This window comes from Odontomachus brunneus, unplaced genomic scaffold (assembly GCF_010583005.1).
Source record: "Odontomachus brunneus isolate Ranch 3 - 2012 unplaced genomic scaffold, Obru_v1 Obru_scaffold_047, whole genome shotgun sequence".
Lineage (NCBI taxonomy): Eukaryota > Metazoa > Arthropoda > Insecta > Hymenoptera > Formicidae > Odontomachus > Odontomachus brunneus.
In genome coordinates, this window is record NW_022639497.1 from 2,203,035 (window position 1) to 2,221,171 (window position 18,137).

The 18,137-nt window shown below is 41.6% G+C and overlaps 3 protein-coding genes across 7 annotated transcripts in view; all 3 read right to left on the bottom strand.

Annotated features, from left to right (window-relative positions):
• Positions 1 to 317: 317 nt before the first annotated feature.
• On the bottom strand, positions 318 to 4,837 carry LOC116844844 (succinate dehydrogenase [ubiquinone] flavoprotein subunit, mitochondrial-like). Its single transcript, XM_032816921.1, has 12 exons — positions 4,635 to 4,837; positions 4,462 to 4,566; positions 3,908 to 4,223; positions 3,384 to 3,670; positions 3,024 to 3,162; positions 2,789 to 2,957; positions 2,465 to 2,660; positions 2,138 to 2,335; positions 1,830 to 2,024; positions 1,485 to 1,628; positions 1,156 to 1,266; positions 318 to 1,010 (listed from the first exon to the last, which is right to left on the bottom strand). The coding sequence occupies exons 1-12, from the start codon at positions 4,680 to 4,682 to the stop codon at positions 924 to 926; spliced, it is 1,995 nt and encodes a 664-aa protein (XP_032672812.1). The 5' UTR covers positions 4,683 to 4,837; the 3' UTR covers positions 318 to 923.
• A 59-nt stretch (positions 4,838 to 4,896) lies between these two features.
• On the bottom strand, positions 4,897 to 16,780 carry LOC116844843. 4 transcript variants are annotated; one of them, XM_032816919.1, is made up of 7 exons: positions 16,499 to 16,780; positions 12,245 to 12,525; positions 11,446 to 11,834; positions 11,133 to 11,210; positions 8,310 to 8,393; positions 6,646 to 7,587; positions 4,897 to 6,370 (listed from the first exon to the last, which is right to left on the bottom strand). In XM_032816919.1, the coding sequence occupies exons 1-7, from the start codon at positions 16,512 to 16,514 to the stop codon at positions 6,172 to 6,174; spliced, it is 1,989 nt and encodes a 662-aa protein (XP_032672810.1). In that variant the 5' UTR covers positions 16,515 to 16,780; the 3' UTR covers positions 4,897 to 6,171. The 4 variants fall into 4 exon arrangements, with proteins under 4 accessions (XP_032672810.1, XP_032672808.1, XP_032672811.1 ...); XM_032816917.1 differs by lacking the exon at positions 16,499 to 16,780 and adding an exon at positions 15,599 to 16,006; XM_032816920.1 differs by lacking the exon at positions 16,499 to 16,780 and adding an exon at positions 13,938 to 14,819.
• Positions 16,781 to 16,928: 148 nt separating this feature from the next.
• The window catches only part of LOC116844848, a 3,304-nt gene continuing 2,095 nt past the window's right edge, over positions 16,929 to 18,137 (bottom strand). For both annotated transcript variants that reach the window (XM_032816932.1, XM_032816931.1), the window contains 2 exons: positions 17,964 to 18,061; positions 16,929 to 17,784 (listed from right to left, as the gene is read on the bottom strand). In XM_032816932.1, the coding sequence (XP_032672823.1) occupies positions 17,257 to 17,784; positions 17,964 to 18,061 (626 nt within the window). In that variant the 3' untranslated portion in view covers positions 16,929 to 17,256. The remainder of the gene's footprint in view (positions 17,785 to 17,963; positions 18,062 to 18,137) is intronic.

Sequence of the window (18,137 nt, forward strand, 5' to 3'; positions counted from 1 at the left end):
TTGAAATTGCGCGTTTTATAATTATATTAATCTTATATCTTATACACATATATTGCTTATTTATATTATTGTTTTATAAAGTTATAAAATTTTATAAAATTTTACAACTTTTTATTTTTTCAAATTTTATAAAATTTTATTTCAAAATATATAATATTCTATACAAAATGCGCGGTGGTCTTTTCTAGCTACACCTCGAAATTAAATAGACACAAGTAGCATTAAACGCGAGCTGAGACGACACAAATTATTAGTTACATCTTTCGAATTTAGTATATAATTAGAAAGTCGAATGTATAAAACGATGAACGAGAATATGATTCTTTAAGAATTTATTCCATATTAATCAGCGATGTTGCAATAGTGTAATCAGCGTAGGTGCGATTAACGTATCTCTTACGAAACTAAGTCAAAGTTGTTATGTTGCTAAATTGCGTTGTTGCATCACGATTTATGTCTCTTTCGAGGACAGAGATTGATTGTACGTAATTCTGTTGTTAGAGAAGCGAAGTGTGTAGCAACGTCTTCCAAAAGATACATTTTTCAGAAATTCAACACCACACTCGATCAAATATTATATTACTTCTTGCCATATATTCGTAATTAATGCGAGTGTAATACGGATTAATTAAACTTGCTGATAAGCCATCGTCCACATCTGTTGCGTGCGAGGCTATCGAGGAGCACAAAACGCGCTTATATAAGGTGTCCGGAATAACCGGGGTTACACGCAGTATCTGCGGGAACAGATTTTCGAAGAGTTTTGACAGTTTCACTTCAGCAATTCCTAGATTTATTATGTTTGACGTTAAACTTGGACTTGGCAACGTGGACATAACAAGCGATTGTATTCTTATAATCGCGTCGCATTCCCGTTACATATTAATTACTCGGCTATTTGCGACTAATCATTCCAATCCGGGTCAGTATGCGCGAACTGTGGGCGGTACGTGTTGGGCCTCAGTTTCGTCTAGCGTCGAGTCGATAACGGGCCGATAAGAAATGCAAATCTGTAAACAAGATGCGGTTATTATGCGGTGCATGAACACGTAGCCAATGGATAATTAACGGTGGTAGAAAAACATGAAAGCTCAGCTAAACGATTTATGAAAGATGATTAATTAATTGCCGTGAAATTTCATTCGGTTTTCTCACCGTTCCATCGTCCAGGGCCCATGTGAGCGTATGCTTACGCCAGTGCTCCGTGAAAGGTCGTTTCTTCTGTCCCTCGAGTGGCTTCGAATAGTCGTACTCGTCGATTCTCTCCTGAAAACCAAATGAGCGTTTCGTGAGACTTTTTGCTTCTCTTGACTTTAACGATAATCAATCCGAAACAATTCGAAAACTTTATGATCTTGAGCATTTGGAAATGTTGAACTATTTTTCGTTTATTATTAATATAAATCTTTAATTATTTCTCGTTTCTAAATGTATACAACACGAACTTGTTTTATGCAAATTTTCTAAATTTAGCTCTTACATACCTTGTAATCCTCTCTAGCGTGTGAGCCTCTCGACTCTTTACGATTTTCAGCTGCGTAAACGATGTGCATACTAACAAGCATCATGTTTTGTAGCTCCAAGGCCTCGACGAGCTCGGTATTCCAGATGAGAGACTGATCCTGCACCTGAAAAACATTCAGGAACGATTCAGATGTTAGAACGCGAACGGAATAAAAGAGTTCCGTATGTGTCATTATCTTACGTAACGGTATGTTACGTCACCGAATACATAATACAATTTATCTTCTCAGCTCTTATGTCGTAATCTGGCAATTTATACGAGCGATAGAGAGAGACTAAATAACATAAACGTGCAATTAACTCACACACAAATCCGGAAGATCACAGGTGTAAAATCGAGTGATTTCCCTGCATGCACGTTGCAGTATGTCGCAAGTTCGGAATACCGCGCAATAGTTCTGCATCGTACGTTGCATTTCCTCGCGCAGCTCGACCACAGGAACGCAACCTTTCGCATAGCGAGTCGCGTCGAAGCGACATATCGTCTGCTCGCCGATTTCCTGCAATTTAATTATCCGATTAAAATTTTAATTAAGCAAATTTTCATCAAATAAAACTCCAAGTGTTTCTAGGCACTTTTGACGTTTTGAAAATATTCTACTAAGTTACTTACCGGCGACAGATCCTCGTGACGCTCGCCAGGCCTGCTCACGCAGTCGATCTGATCGGCGATAGCTTTGCCGAAGACCACGATTTCCAAGAGGCTGTTAGCGCCCAATCGGTTAGCACCATGTACGGATGCACACGCGGTCTCTCCGGCAGCCCAGAGACCTTCAATCGGTCTATCCTCCTCGTTTTCTCGCGTTAGCACCTGAAGATAACCGAATGTAATTACAACACCAAGTTAACAGCGTGTTCATAAACACACATTATCAGTTCTTTTATCACATATTGTTTCCTGTTATCTTCTACGTAGGCAATTTTTATTTTCATCTCTCACCTGTGCACGCCAATTCGTAGGTATACCGCCCATGTTGTAATGCACCGTAGGGATCACAGGGATCGGGTCTTTCTCTACGTCCACACCAGCGAACACCCAAGCGAGGTGCGAAATTCCCGGTAGTCTTTGTTTTATCAGGTCAGGCGGCAGGTGACTCAATTGCAACTGAATGTAATCTTTCTTTTTCCCGCAGCCTCTGTGAAAAATACGCTAACGTATTTCGGACGTTTTATACTCCTCCTTTTATAGTCCATTCATAGTTCTTTGAAATACTCAGTGACCTAATTGTGGACTTGATTAAGCTGCGAGGAATCACCGTCTCACCTTCCTTCCAACAACTCGAGGGTCATAGCTCTCGACACCACGTCGCGCGAGGCTAGATCCTTGGCTACGGGCGCGTATTTCTCCATGAAGAATTCCCCATTGCAGTTCATGAGTTTGCCGCCTTCCCCTCTGCTGCCTTCAGTGATGAGTATACCGCTGCCGTAGATGCCTATGTGAAGAATTTACCAGTTAGAATAGTAACAGAATAAGAAGCTGAATTTGTCGATCTGTGTACCGGTCGGATGAAATTGGACGAATTCCATGTCCTGCAACGGCAAGCCCGCGCGACAAGCAATCGCCATGCCGTCGCCAGTGCAGGCGTGAGCTGCTGTGCAAGAATAGTAGCATCTTCCGGCGCCGCCCGTTGCGATCACCTACGAAGTTGTTTCGATATCGATTAATTCATTTGTCTATATTAACTCGATAGATCAACAAATATTACTTCGATAGATTTCAGTTAGTTTATTAATAGATATTAATTTGATAAATTTCAATTTGTCTATTAATAAGTACCAATTTGGTCTCAATTTATTCGTTTCTATTAATAGATTAATTCGTTCTATTAATAGATAGAACTTAACAATCTTCTCCTTACTGTATGATGAGCCCTGAAGCGATGCAGAAGACCAGTCTCCAATTCCCAAGCTAAGATACCCTTGCAACATCGACCATGCATGAGTAGGTCCAGGGCGAAGTACTCGATAAAGTAGTGCACGTCGTAGCGAAGACTCTGCCCGTAGAGGGTATGAAGCAGTGCATGGCCGGTCCTATCAGCAACAGCGCAAGTTCGATGAGCTTGACCGCCTTTCCCGAATTTCAAAGACTGTCCGCCGAAAGCGCGCTGGTAAATTTTACCTTCGTCTGTACGACTGAAGGGGCAACCTACGACGACAATACACGCTATAGTTGGTAAAAAGTATTTTTAGAATCTCGATTAAATTAGTTAAAAATTCTTTTCTAGAATCTCTACAGAAATTCGTAGGGAAGGAAACGCTTGAGTTTACAGCGGCTCTGCATCATCTTCATTCGTCTTTTGGCAACGAAAAGAATTTTCGTCCTTACGTGAGCATTATAAAAATGTTATTTGTATAAACGTGCGTGATTTATTGCCGCGCTTACCGTAATTCTCAAGCTCGTAAACCACACGAGAGGCTTCCCTCGAGAGAAAGTGTATGGCGTCCTGGTCGCCCAACCAGTCTGATCCTTTCACGGTGTCGTACATATGATACAGCCAGTTGTCTTCATTTTCATTATTTTCATCATTCAAAGCAGCGTTGATACCACCTTGGGCAGCCACGGTGTGCGATCTGGTTGGGAAGAGCTTCGTTACCACTGCCACACGATATCCTTTGCTACCGAGGCCGAAAGCAGCCCTCAATCCTGCACCTCCTGCTCCCACTACCACCGCATCGTAGCAATGATCTATCAAGGGATACTGCAATCGATACGAATGAATTAGCAGTTGATTAATGTGTCACAACTGCAGAATTTCTTGCAGAAGTAATCCAAATGACAATATAAAACCGTAATCAATCGATAAAAAAAAACTTTAATCATAATTAAAAATGTAGATTGTGTCTTTAGAGAGATTGACAATAATTTTCGAAATTAACATTTTGTAAAAAAATGCTTAAGCTTAAAAAATTTTGACAAGTTTGGATAAATGCACTTACACTACCGTTGGTCTCTGTGCCGCATTTCGCTTTTTCCGCTGGACTGACATTTACGTGAAAGCTTCTAGAATTTCTAATCGTCGCGCGAAATTGTTTCACATATTTCTAAAAGAAAAATTCACGCTATAAATCATCGTCTCGTGCGTGCGCGTTTGGAATTGACCAGATCTTACGAAAATTCCACGTGTCTGCGTTAATCGACTGATTGATCGGTGCCACATCTTCGCAGATACTCAACGGACTTGTGAGTATCTTAACAACTGTCATGACTGATAAAGCTCTTTCAGTTTCTATACGCTCATTTGTTGAATCGCAAAACAAATGAGAACAAATATATTTGTGATGCTTCATGCGTAACATTCCGCGTTTATTATTGCAGAGTCGCAGAGAGCTCTCCGTAGTCGCGGAGAGAAATGACGAATCGGGTTTACCAACTCTGTATAAGCATCGATTTATTGCACTTGCAAAAATACAGTTTGAAACATATACAATTTATCTATTGCATACCATTAGTCTCTTTTCTTCAAGTTAAACGTCGATCGTTGTGAGTTTTGTCAAACGCTTATCGCAATGTTACTCTTTGGTACGGTACAAACACCAGAGAGCCAACTACACGCACTCGGCGGATCACTCGCATTAGAATCGTTACATTGTACGCATCGCACTTCCCCGCAATTCGTTATTTCTTCTCGTTAGTGATTAGCGTTAATTGAGCGAACGCGAGTTGTATTGGCGGCTCGTCTAATCACCACTACTTATCTTCTAATCTTATCCTACGATCTATCTTGTTACATACACGACACATAACACGAGACTCCCTGTAAAAATTAAGAGAATTAAAATTAATCGAAAGAAGTTCATTTCTTTAAGATCAGTTACTTGAGATTTGAAATCAATCGATACTAACTTGAACGAGAAGTGAAAATTTACTTTAATACATCTTAATTCTGTTTTAGAGGTCTACGTATGTAAGTTTCCTCAATTCATTATTTATTTATTTCCTTTGATTATAATTAAAATAAAATACGTATAGAAATAAATAAGATGATATATATATGACAATTTTAATGACAGTCCTCATTTCTGCTGTTGCCGGAATAAACGCAGGTTATTTTAATTCGCTTATTTTCAACATAAGATATACATACATACACGCATACACACACATATACATATTTGAGATTCTGCAGTTCTTCTCGTAGTACAAAAAGCTTATCAAAAAGACACGCTTGCAAATTTGTAAAAAAAGAGGACGGACTTTGAGGACGATTGATCGGCAACTCTCAATGTATGTGTATATACGTGTGCGACGAAAAATGGTTATCAAATATATCGTTAGACTATTCAAACATAGCGAACAAATCGACGCATTGTCTACGAAGCGAACTAAAGTAGATCAAAAAAATTCCATTGCGCGGTAAAAAATGCTATTTCAAGATTCATAAAAGGTATTCAAAATTCCGAAATTTTTTTCTTTTTATAAAAGCCGTCTGAATCATAGAGCGCTTATATGTGTAAGCGTAAGAAGGCAGTTAATCCGTCATTTTCTTCTTTATAGAATATTCGCGGGGAGAGTCCTCGGTCTCGAAAAATCCTTTCGAAATATTTTCGTTCGGAACGCGCTGCCCCTCTGAAGAATATCCTTTCGGCGATATCTAATCTTCGCTGCTCCCGAGTATCAAAGTCGATAAGACGACGATCATGACGATCTCACAGCGCGAGTCTTCTGACGCCACATTCGCAACAGAATTTCGCGTTTTCCGGAAACCGCAGGCCGCACTCATGACAGAACTTGGACATCTTGCACTTGATCGTCTGCGAAGGCGTCTCGTTTCTGGTCACGTCTTCGTCGAGACGGCCGACTACGTCGTTAGTGCTGCGTCCGTGGTGCGAATATTTGCGATTTAAACTAAGGGGCATAAATTGAATTGAGTTTTAAGCACACAAAGACACACAGAACACAGAAGATAGGTGATATTTTACGACGTGATAAAAAATTAACATATATATATATATATATATATATATATATATATATATATATATATATATAATTATATGATATAAAATTATACATATATAACATATTTAATGCAGCAAGTATAGATGATTAATTATCAATTTACATTTTATCTCGATCTGCGATGAGATTTGTCAATTTAATAAATAATTATGCAGACCAACCTGCTGTAAGCGGAGTCGTTGCTGAGCTTGCTATGATCCTGTGGCTTGTAGCTGTCGGGTGAAGACAGCTCCTCGTCGCTGACAATGCCGTTTCGCTGGCCGTCGCCGAGCATGGAGCTGGACACGTCGAAGGATTCGTTATTAAGGTAGGATCGCAGAGTGGGAAACGAAATGTCCTCCTCGAAGGACGTCATCAATTCGTCGAACACCGAGTTCGACCGCTTGATATCCATCTCCGAGGAGACAATCGAGCTGAGGCTGAGATTGCTGCCGGACAAGGACGAGTAATTGTTGTTTCTCTGATTGAGACTCTGATCTGATGATCTCCGACTCTCGATCGACTTGGCAGCGACCTTCCTGGTGTCGCTCGAGACCTTCCCGTCGGAGCTCGCGTTGCTTCTGGGTGCGGATGAGGCGCGTATCGAATTGGAACGATTGATGAGCGGTCGCGTGGTCTTGGACACAATTTTGGGCATGAGTGTGTCGAGGTTCTTACGCGCTTTGTCTGCACTGCCGATAACGCCGCGACGCTCTTCGATCAGATCACTACCTAGCGCCTTTGTCTTGTCGATGATCAGCCGTCTACCTAGCTCGCGGACAGGTTTCAGGCCCGACAGGTCCGCCGTGTCCTTGGCGCTACTGAGATCCTTCAGGAAGATCTCGCGCGAGATCGAGTTGGTCTCGGTCGAGTCGCTCGAGAAGTCGGAGATGAGATCGTCGAATTCAGAAGGAGGCGCTATCAGGGAAGTTCTCTTGTCGGGATTGATAGGATTCGTTGGGCGAGGATATTTCACGAAGGCGGACGAATGAGAGAGAGGATAAAGATTGTCGCGTGTTTGAGGTTTAGAACTGCCTATCATAGATTGATCGCTCGTGTCCGACAGCAGGTCGTTCATCTGCTGCTCGGCTAGTAGGAATGGGTCGTAGTCCTTGCATGTGCCGCTGCAATTATAAATTGATGTTCGATTAGAGTGATCTTTGGGTCGGGGAATTGTTTCGACGCTACAACAACGATAGGTGAACATAACTACACAGTGCAATGTGCGTGATAACATGGCGTGCTTCACGCTTGTGAGTGTTTTACCTCAGGTAAACTGCTCCTGCAGACGTATGCCAATCAATTTTCTAGGCAAACGCCCGTACGATAAACTTGCATGCAAGTTCTAATTTGATCGTCAGATTTGTGATATAATTACTTGGTGAGCTTACACAACGTTATTCCCCGAGGAATTTATATTACTCATTCTAGACAAAATCGTAAAGCTCGTAATTTGTTCTTGTAAGATTCGTAAGAACTTATGAGTAGACGATTCATACGTAAGCTACGACTTTACGATTTACTCGTATATTTGCTGAGAATTGCAGTATTAGAATCGATCTTTAGCAAGAATATCAGAGTTACAATGAAAGTCTTTCACGAGCTGTGAAGTGTCGAAAGAAAGTTTTAGAATCTAACTTTAAAGAACTAAGAATGAAAAACTTAATTTTAATTCAGAAAATTAATTCTCACTGATTAAATAAGAAATAACGCTGTGTCAGTTTTAGTGCATCTTATATAATGCTCAGAAATATTGCTAACAAGCAATCAATGCTGTCAACGAACGTAAGAGGAAACATAAAAAATCCGCCTCGTGCCATCGGTGTTCCACGTTCCTGGAACTTACGTTCTAGCTTTAAGTATGAGATTAAAGTCCGGTCGACTGCGTACATAATTGCACCAGGCGGGACGTGTCGCCAGTTCGATTTTCCTATAATATAGTTAAAGTTGTTAAAGCGTTAAATTCCAACTACCGTTTTACTGGGAAGGTCTACAGTTCTTATATTACTACTATGTTCTACTTTTTGCAGTGCAGTCAGCAATACGAGCTGATACTGATATTTGACGCCTAATTAAATACCAATCTATATTGCAAATTACACACTCATTAACTGTATGCCTTTTTACTTCTTTCACATTCTTTTCTACTGTTCTCCGCTATCGATCACTACCTTGGTTGAGTCAAGGGCGAACTCAGGACTGGCGGAAGGATATGGATTCTGGGATTTCTCTTGATGAGTTTGTACCCCACGTGACATGAAGGATCGAGGCTGATCAGTTTACTCCGCGAGATCTTTGAGGCTCTCTCCCAATACGTCTGATTCGCCGACCTTTCACTATTTTCCCTCGTTTCTATCGGCTCACCCGATATATCCGGTAGAATTTCACGCATCCTGCTTCGTCTGCTTGGCCTGTTTATCTTTATAATTTCTCTCTCGTGAGCGCGATTAGCTGCCGGCTGTTCAATACTCGTGAACTCTACGAATTCCACCGAGGATATCAAAGAATCGGTGCTGCCGCGAAGAAGATTCATACTGCCCTTGATCTTGTGTGTCATTTCGATAGAATTCTTCGGACGATCTGTCACGTTCCTTCTGGTCGAGCTAGAAACGCGCCTCGATAAATTTACATTCGTGTCCAAGACAACTTTTTCACGGCAACGTCGCGACTCCTCGACGCCGACGTCCTTCAACGTGATTAACGACTTTAAGTCGTTATCGCCTCGCGTGTTGTCCTCCACAGTAATATTGCCGTCGTTATAATCTATATTGCTGTTGATGCGTTTAACGTATACTTTGCGTGAATTTTCGTCCGTCGTACTTTTTTTTTCATCTATCGAACGGGTAAAAATTTCAGTCCTAATATTCGAGTCGTTATCGACATTGAAATTACCATCTGTTCTCTTGTTATTTTCTAAATCATTGGTATTAAAGTACTCTTTTGCTTTGCTGTGGTACATATCGCTTTTGCATTTTATCGATCTATCATCTTCAGAGTACATATAATTCTGATTTTGATTGATGAAGATATCTGAAAATGCCAAATCACTTCTATCATTAAAATGAAATGTTAGATCTTTGCGTTTCGAACAAGAAGGTCTGTTATTTGAGGGAAGATCATTATTATCTGCAAAGTCTATCTTGAATTCTCTTGATGAAGATTCCTCATATCCTACCGATGCCTCCAGTGCAGCAAGATCGAGTGTAGGTGATTTATGTTCATGAGAATCGTATAAAGTTTGTGAAATATTGTTCAGCGAATTCTTAATTTCTTCAAATATTTTTTTGGCTTTAGCAGTATCTTCATCCATCGTTATCTGTTTGTCTTTCTCATGTTTCTCATTCACACATAATTCATTCCAGTCCACAGCGTCTATATTACTTGTCTTCTGAATATCTTTTTCATCTTCACTGTTTGGTCTCACTCTCTCTGTTCTGTGTTCTAAAACTTCTGCCTCGTGTTCGCTATTTACGTTCGAATTATATTCTTTATCGTCGTTATTCATATTTAATTCCTCTACTATGGCGACTCTGGTCTTTTTGTCGTTCGTTTTGGTGTTTCTTTTTAATTTCTTTTCATTTACTTCGCAGACTTCGGTCTCTCCCGTATCTTTAAAATAGAATTCCACACGAGGACTGTGCTTAATCGGTCTCCACTTGCTTGAAAAAATCTCTGACTGCTCGATATCCTCCGAATCTCTAATCAAGTATGTTTGATTCAAGTTCTGAATATGATCCAACCATGAAATATAATTATCATCCTCTTCATTGAGCTCGTAAACTTTCAATTTACTATCAGATTCGTTTTTCACAGTCGACGAATCTTTCTCCGTCCTATTTTCATCTGTAATCGTGTCGATTTCTCTCTCTTCGTCACGTTGTCGGTCCAGATTGTCGAGCTGAAACTCTTGTGGAAAATTACAGTTAATTACAAAATCAACTGCTTGACGACTAATCTTCTTATGACTTATCTGCTTCCATGTAATCAACTGATCCTTTTGTAGATCCTTATATATCCTGCATGGTTTCACCGTCACGCCTAAAGTTTTATCATTCACGGTGATATCGTTGAGTTTCGGATTACCGCGACTCCTAGTAGAAACGAATTTCTTCTGCGTTTTAGTTGTGTTGCAGGCTTCCCGATTTCTCGCCTCATCGTTTGAAACGCGATGAGAGATCGTTTCGTTTCGATCGGATTGTCTCCCAGTCAAATTAAGTGACGCAATCTCGTTAGAAGAGATGGATTCGCTAATCTTGGGTCTCAAGGAGGGTATAGAAATATATGGAGGACGACGGGAAGATACTGGGATGTGAGGAGATCGATAGAGTGTTTTCGGCAAGTGTTCGTGATTGTGATCTTCCGCTGGCCTGAGGAGAAGGAAGTAGGATCAAGGATGTGCGCCTGATAATCATCAGGAGAAGGTTATCGGACTATAAGTGCGTGTGGAGAAACGACTATGATGTTATCTTTACGATGCACTTAAACTTCGTCAAACATGCCGTGTCTTTCTTATCTACTACTGATTATTGTCATTCTTTTTCCTTCTCCTCATGGGCGGCATTAAGCATAAGTTTATTTCACTTACGCTTACTACGCTTATCTTATAAAATCCACAGAGTCGGCACTCTCTGTCTTTTGGAAAATTTAACAACGTTAAACAGAATCTTACTTGTTTGTGCGATCTGCGAGGCGAGATTTCATAGGTCCAGAGGAGATGGGAGATTCTTTGAGCTGTCCAGGACGTCTGCTGTAAAGTCACAAATATAATAAAGTTAATTCAGTCAAAAATAGACTAAAGAGTCAATGCGAATTTTTCGTAAACAAATTCATAATTAATAGAACATATATATTATAAAAATATAAAAATATAAAAATGATTAAGCCAAGTTTAGAAAACACATCGCATTTTATTTTTAAAGTCCAAGATCTGAGAAGATCTCGAAGGCGGCTATTAGTGAAGGAAGGTTGAGAAATCGACTTACACGACAGCTGGTTTCTGCTTGTTAGGGCTCTCCCGGCTACAGTTGGACATCGAGACGCTCTCCTTGGGTTTCACAAGTGCTGGTGCCGACAACGAGATCTTGCATTGATTTCCTGCTGAGGTCGGACTATACTTTTCGCGAGTGGCGGCTCGCCGATTTTTCAGGACTGGCGCTCTATATCTCATGCGCGCTTCCAGTCGTTCTTTCGCCAGATTGACTGCTGGGCTCACTGGCACACTGATAACCCTGTCCTTGCACCAGGCCACGTGACGGTCGTAAGCCTTAATGCCAAACTGTCGATTACACGTGGGACAGGTGCCCTTCTCGTTTGCGCGAGTCGGCGCGCCAGACGAGCTCAGCGAATTACATTGTTTGTTGCGTGAGTTCATCTAAAAAAACAAACAGTAAAAATTTATTAATTACAGTGTAACACGAAGGTACAACCGAATTAATTACGGTGTAACACACCGTATCAAGAATAAGTGTTTCTCTCTTGAACGTTTTCACTTAATATTTTAAAAACTTCAAAGACATTACTAGATAATATACAGTACTTTTAAATATTGCAAAAAGTATTTTAAACATATTAAAGTCAAAGTTATTCGTAATATTATTGCTAACTGCTTAAAACTGTATATTAAAAAATGCTATACGCTATTAAATATCATTACAATAATATTTTGTTAACAATTTCTTGCTCACTGGACACTTTTGATGTGAAAATAATTTAATTAATAATTTAATTTTGTGCAATAATTATTACAAATACGGCGCTCTCTAAAGAAGTGAAAGAACTCACGACTTCGCCGCGCGCTTCGCGGATGACTCGTAGGAAGTCATCGTGGGTCTTTTTCCAAGTGGGTGAGATAGTGCGGCTCCTTTCATCCTGGTGTCGCCGCGTCTCCTGCTTCGGCAAGAACTCGGCCAGCTCGGTGCCCTGAATTCTCTGCTTCGCCGAGTCGAAGGGTTTGCGCTTCTTGACGGCGGTGCGCTCGCATATCCTCGTGTGCTTCTCCAATGACTGCGGCATGAAGGTCCGCGCGCAGATTGCGCACGGCAGTAGAATCGGCGGCGGTGCATCTGCATCCATTTATCGTCCAATGATTAATAGATCTACGGAATCGATCCGTGCCTCGTCTCGCGATTTGAGTTCGTATTAAATTGCAACGCGAACGAGGCACTTCCTCTGCCGGCTGGAATAACGTTCTCTCTCTTTTTCTGTTTTCGCTTCTTTTTAGCCCGAGGCTAAATAACGTGATGTCTAGAATTGTTCCTTGTTTACTTTATATGCAAATGCGATAAACGCGGAAACATGGCGCTCGTCTTCGTCGAGAAACGTTCAGTAAGAAACTCGACAACTGCCTCGATCGTTACACATACGGAGCTCTATCTGACTCACCGCGCACTAATCGCTATTCATTCTGACAAAGGCCACGAATCCGCGGATAATCGATATTTTCGCCGTCGACAACACGCCGAGAGATCGCCAAATACGACATACACGCGGCGCACAGGTACATGTCACAGGATGCGGCGACACACAGACACATGCAACGGACGTTAGACGCGCGCGCGTAAAAAACCGCGAGACCTCGAAAATCCCGCGCGGTAATGCAAGACGCCGCGAGATCGGAAGCGCCGGGCATCTAAATTGCAAATTGCACTTTCTTCGATCTCGCCGCAGGAATTGCGCAACGATAGCTACATACTGTTTTCCGCTTGCGAGAGACCATCACTCGCAGGAGAGTGCCCCAGTTGTTATGAACTGTGCATTACGCGATAACATGCGCACTCAATGAGCCGTTCATTTTTCAGTGTGGTGTAAGTTCACTTCTCCCACGCAAGTTTCGACAAATCTGCGTGTATCCTTTTTTTACACGTTGTCAACGATCGACGATGCACAAAACTCTTTCTTCACATAGCACAAAAGTGTTACACTGATATTAAATTTGAGAAACTTTTAATTATGTTGCTAAAGATAGTAGCGATATCACCGTGATCTCTTAAAATATTATATACACTTTCCGAGACTTTTAATAAACTTCAAACGTAAGTATTAATACACAGTTTGCTTGGTTAATTCAAGGTGTTGCCTTGTGGTGGAATTAATATTACTTCAATATCTATCAAAATATCATTACTTTACCATCTTAAGCTAACGTTTTAATGGTATAAACATGCTGCTCTCCTACAGAAAAAATTACAACATTACATTCCCATGCAAAAAATTTAATTCACTGAAATATTATAGCAACATTTTAGCAATAATAACACTAACTTTAATGCTATGTGGGTTTCTTCGGTTATATTTTTCTTCGACAAGTCGCTAATTCACCGCGTCAACATTTCCACCACATATAAAATAAACAGCTCATAAAAACCGCAACCAAAGGTGACTGAAGCTCGTCTATGTCTCCTCAATACATCATCGTGCTTTCGCAATCACGCCGCAAGCGTGTTAACACAATTAATAATACATTTTTAACACTTACATAACATTTTTACACTTTTCACAGCGCGCACATCTCAACGAATTTCACGTTGGTTTTGCTCAAATCGAATCTCATCGTCAAGAGGAACTTTAATATCGCGCCTTCGACTAGGAAGCTTCGCTTTTCACTGTTTCAACTGCCAAGAGGCGATTGCACGATCAATTCTTAGGCGTACACATTGCGCGTGGACACCTGCAGCGCCGATACGCGCGCGCTCCGCCGACGAGGACGCCGAAGACGCCGAGGGTCGCCCCCGCGAGACTCGCTCGCCTACAGGCGAGCAAGCTTCCTTTTTTAGGCGTCGCGCGAAGTGCCTCGCGATTATCGAACGTTGTGTTTATCTATCACGCGCGCAGAAAGAATCGCGAGAGGAGAATCCGTTCCTTCCGTTCGCGGATCTTTCCTCTGAACGGAGGAGAGACTCGACGCGAATCTTCTCCGAGTGGGCGAACTCCTTTTTCACTTCGACGTGCCCATAGATGCGAGTTCTCGTCTCATTTAACGCTACATGTGTGTCGAAGAATTTCGTCGGATTTTATTTGGCGGCTTCAATGCCAACACGAGGCGAGATTACTGCGTTTAGCGTTAAATGCGTCGTGAGAATGTGGGTCAGTGTGGTTTGTCTCCGTTTGGTCACGTGCAAGTTTTACGTTCTTTTACATAATATAATACGTGATATTTGTTATCTCGAAACTTACACACGCAAGCATACGTTCTGTCTAAATTAATATCCTTCCAATCGCGTTCGATATTATTAATGCGCGTTTCCTGTTTCTCAGTGCCACGATACCGGTAATGGCGATGAAAGATCTCCAGTAATTTTTCACGAGGGCGTGACAACAAACCCGCGTCGCTGTTAAATGATCTCATTCCAACGTGACGTTCCGTTTAACGACGCCTACGAATGACCGTTTTGCTTACCTTTTCTTTCTGCGCGTGCCGCATTAGAAAGAACCGACGAAGTTTTTTCCACGCGAGCTATTACTGTACTTCGCGCGTCTAAGGTCGTCGAGACTCGTAATGCAATTGCTGAGTCGGTGCGAATTAATCAGTATGCAGTTGCGGAGGCGCGTATTAACAATTCTCACAACCACTTTTAGACGTGCACCGCGAAGTGATAAGCGAAAAGAAACAACCGTTCGGTAGGAAGTGAAAAACAGGTCTGCGTAGTTAACTAGCTATTTTGTAAGGAAACAATGTTAGTAATTTTTTACTATTTAACATAACACATGTCTATAACTACGTTCGCTTTACTTTGATTAGAGAAGTGAGTTAAACATCAAAAAACACAAAAACAGAATCATCTATTCAAATGTAAACAAACTTTTTTCGATGTTTTGTATGTCACGGTAAGAGCTTTTTTTAAACTATAACTTATGCTTGAGCTATATCAATTTCTAAAAGCCAATTTAAAAATTTCTAGCTGCTAAATTATGGGTAATTGCATTCCAGTATTCTATCCTAACGGTATGCACGTTCGACAATGCGTTCTTCAGTCATCATGAAATTCACTTTGTGAGACGATAGGACTATATAAATAAATACAGAACGATTTCTGATCGAACTATTCGGATTTACCAATTTCTCGAAAAATTACTCTGTCTTGTGAAAAAATGGATACTGGATACCGTAACCACGAACAGATGAACTTGCGGGCTCACCTTCCTCAGGATACAGCTCGAACTGTATCTCGTGAACGGACGGCGGCGTGGTCGAAGCCTCGTCGTAAAACGGGCCCCCGTCCGCGAGCCTCTTCGGAACGCAGCACAGCATCAGATTGCGAGCGCATCAAGACACCGACTGAGAGGCCGTCCGGCGGCGTGCCGGCTCTTGTAAGAGCAGCCTCTTACAACCGCGACTTGTAACCGCGAGTGTGTCTCGCGCCGGGTATTTATTTTTGGCTCTATCGCCGTCTCACAAAGTGAACCGTTTCTTTTCTCGCTTCCTTCTCGTGCATCTTTCTCGTGTACCACCGCGTAATAGAGTAAACAGTGCGAAGACGAGTCTCCTCGGAGCACCAAGGCTCCAAGAAAAATATTATCTAAGGCTGCCTACATTCTATTTTAATAAAAAAGAAGAAATAAGAATTAAATTCTAATAAAAAAAGAAATGTAGAGAGAGACAAAAGTAGTCGGAATAAACCTACGCGAGAAGTGTCATCAGAGCCAGCGCGAGCGTGTGACACCACAGTGATTATCTACCACGTGCATCCTCGTTGCACCCGTCCCGAGGCGTGCGCTCTCAAACTCCATTCTGTGTTACGAAACAGAGGTCAATAGCTTCTCCGTCGAGACAGTCTCCGGCAATATTTCTTCCCGCGACCGTAAGCCACCAGCGGCTACGCTGTTTACCCTATAATTAGAATAGATGGAGGTGGCGGTGGGGCTGTGAAATAGCGCGTTGGACAGCCGGAAGCGGCGGACGACGACGATGACGACAACGGCGGGAAAAGCCGCGGAGAACGCTGGACCGGTCGGGATCTCTCGACGTGTTATTCGCGCCCGTCGTAAATATACACGCGACGATGTCACTCAAACCGCACACGCCGCGGACTTACTTACCCTCAGCTTCAGCCATGTTGGTCGTTAAGGGAAACACTGGTCGTTATGGGAACGTGAGCCGCGTCACCGGGCTCTTTCTTCGGTAGTGCGGAGCTGCGAGGTAGTAGGGATCGCGCCTTTCTCAACCCCTTTCTCAAGCCTTCCGCAACGTCTTGACTCAAAGCGAGAGCGCGAAAAAAACTGCGGGGTCGTTAACAGTGTATGCTTTTTACGCATAACTAAAAGAAAATACATATTAAGAATAAAACAAGTGTGTAAGAAATTATGAAATTGACAATTGCTCTAACTACATACCAAATAAGGCGCGTAATTTGAATAAAAAATAAAATTCAAAATTGTGTTAGTACCTTCAAATCGCCTGTACGACTAATTAAACATACGATTGTTAATGGAAGTCTTGGAATGCATGGAACATGAACCGCCCGTGACGTGTCGTATCAGCTTTTATGACGAATTTGACTGGATGGACCAGAGCAGACTGGAGCAGTGTGCGTCGGTGCGCACTAGTGCATCCAATCGAATTCGCCATTAGTTTTTATTTCAAAGTAAAAGTTGCCTCATAAGCTATATATGTATTATTATGTATGACTATATATACTTATTATATATACAAATCTTTTTTAGCGTGCACATACAAGCACGCACACACAAAATCGATATCAGACTTAATTTACACCAATGGTTCATTCAATGGAATTCACATTTCGCTCAAGAATGTTGCAGCGTCACAGTAATTTAAACTTATGTCGAGTCAATCGTTACGACGGCTCCGACTTGTGGCACGACGACGCCGTGCTGGATGAGACCACAGGACATTTCAGGAAATGATTGTAGATCATCGGATCGTCCGCCTCGAATTTCTCGTAGTTGCCCATATCCGCTTCAAAGAGGATATTGTTTATCGCATGCTCGACGATTGCCTGCGTCCTCGTGCTGTACGTACGTAGTTTGTTCGCTACATGTTCGCCGTACGTGGAGAAACGATCCTGGAGAGGCATAAATTGCGCTCGCGCGGGCGAATACATATCCTGCAGCGCGTCGAATGATTGCTCGACCCTACGATCATCCTGCGACAGTTTCATCTTTCTCGATCGCTTAGACACCGGATCTCTCATCTCTTTTCCCAGCAAGTCATCTGTCTCATCCACAGTCAAGTTGCTCTGATCGTTGTCCAGTAACATCACATGGGAGTCGTCATGTGTCTCTATGATGGTTGTTGGCTCGTGATAATATTCATCTGACAAAGGCGACGAAGGGCCGGATTCGTTCGTTAGATCTGAATTGCCCTGCAAATAGAGATTCTTGGATATGTTGAACATGTTCGATAAAAAGTAAAGTTTATTAAAGAGTATCTGTATAGAGAGAGAAATACTTTGTGTATCCTATTAATAAATAATATAATAATCTCTCTACATCAATTTTCTTTTAGCAAGTACGATATTAAGAATATCATTATAATACGTACTGTCTCAGTGTGACTGTTATTTTTGGGCTCATCCTTGTCTAGTAGAAAGTGCATCCTCTTAAATGCGAACCATTTGGAAATGTAGACATCCCTTTTATCTGCAAGTAAATATATTTAGTATGTATGGAATTATATATATATATATATATATATATATATATATATATATATATA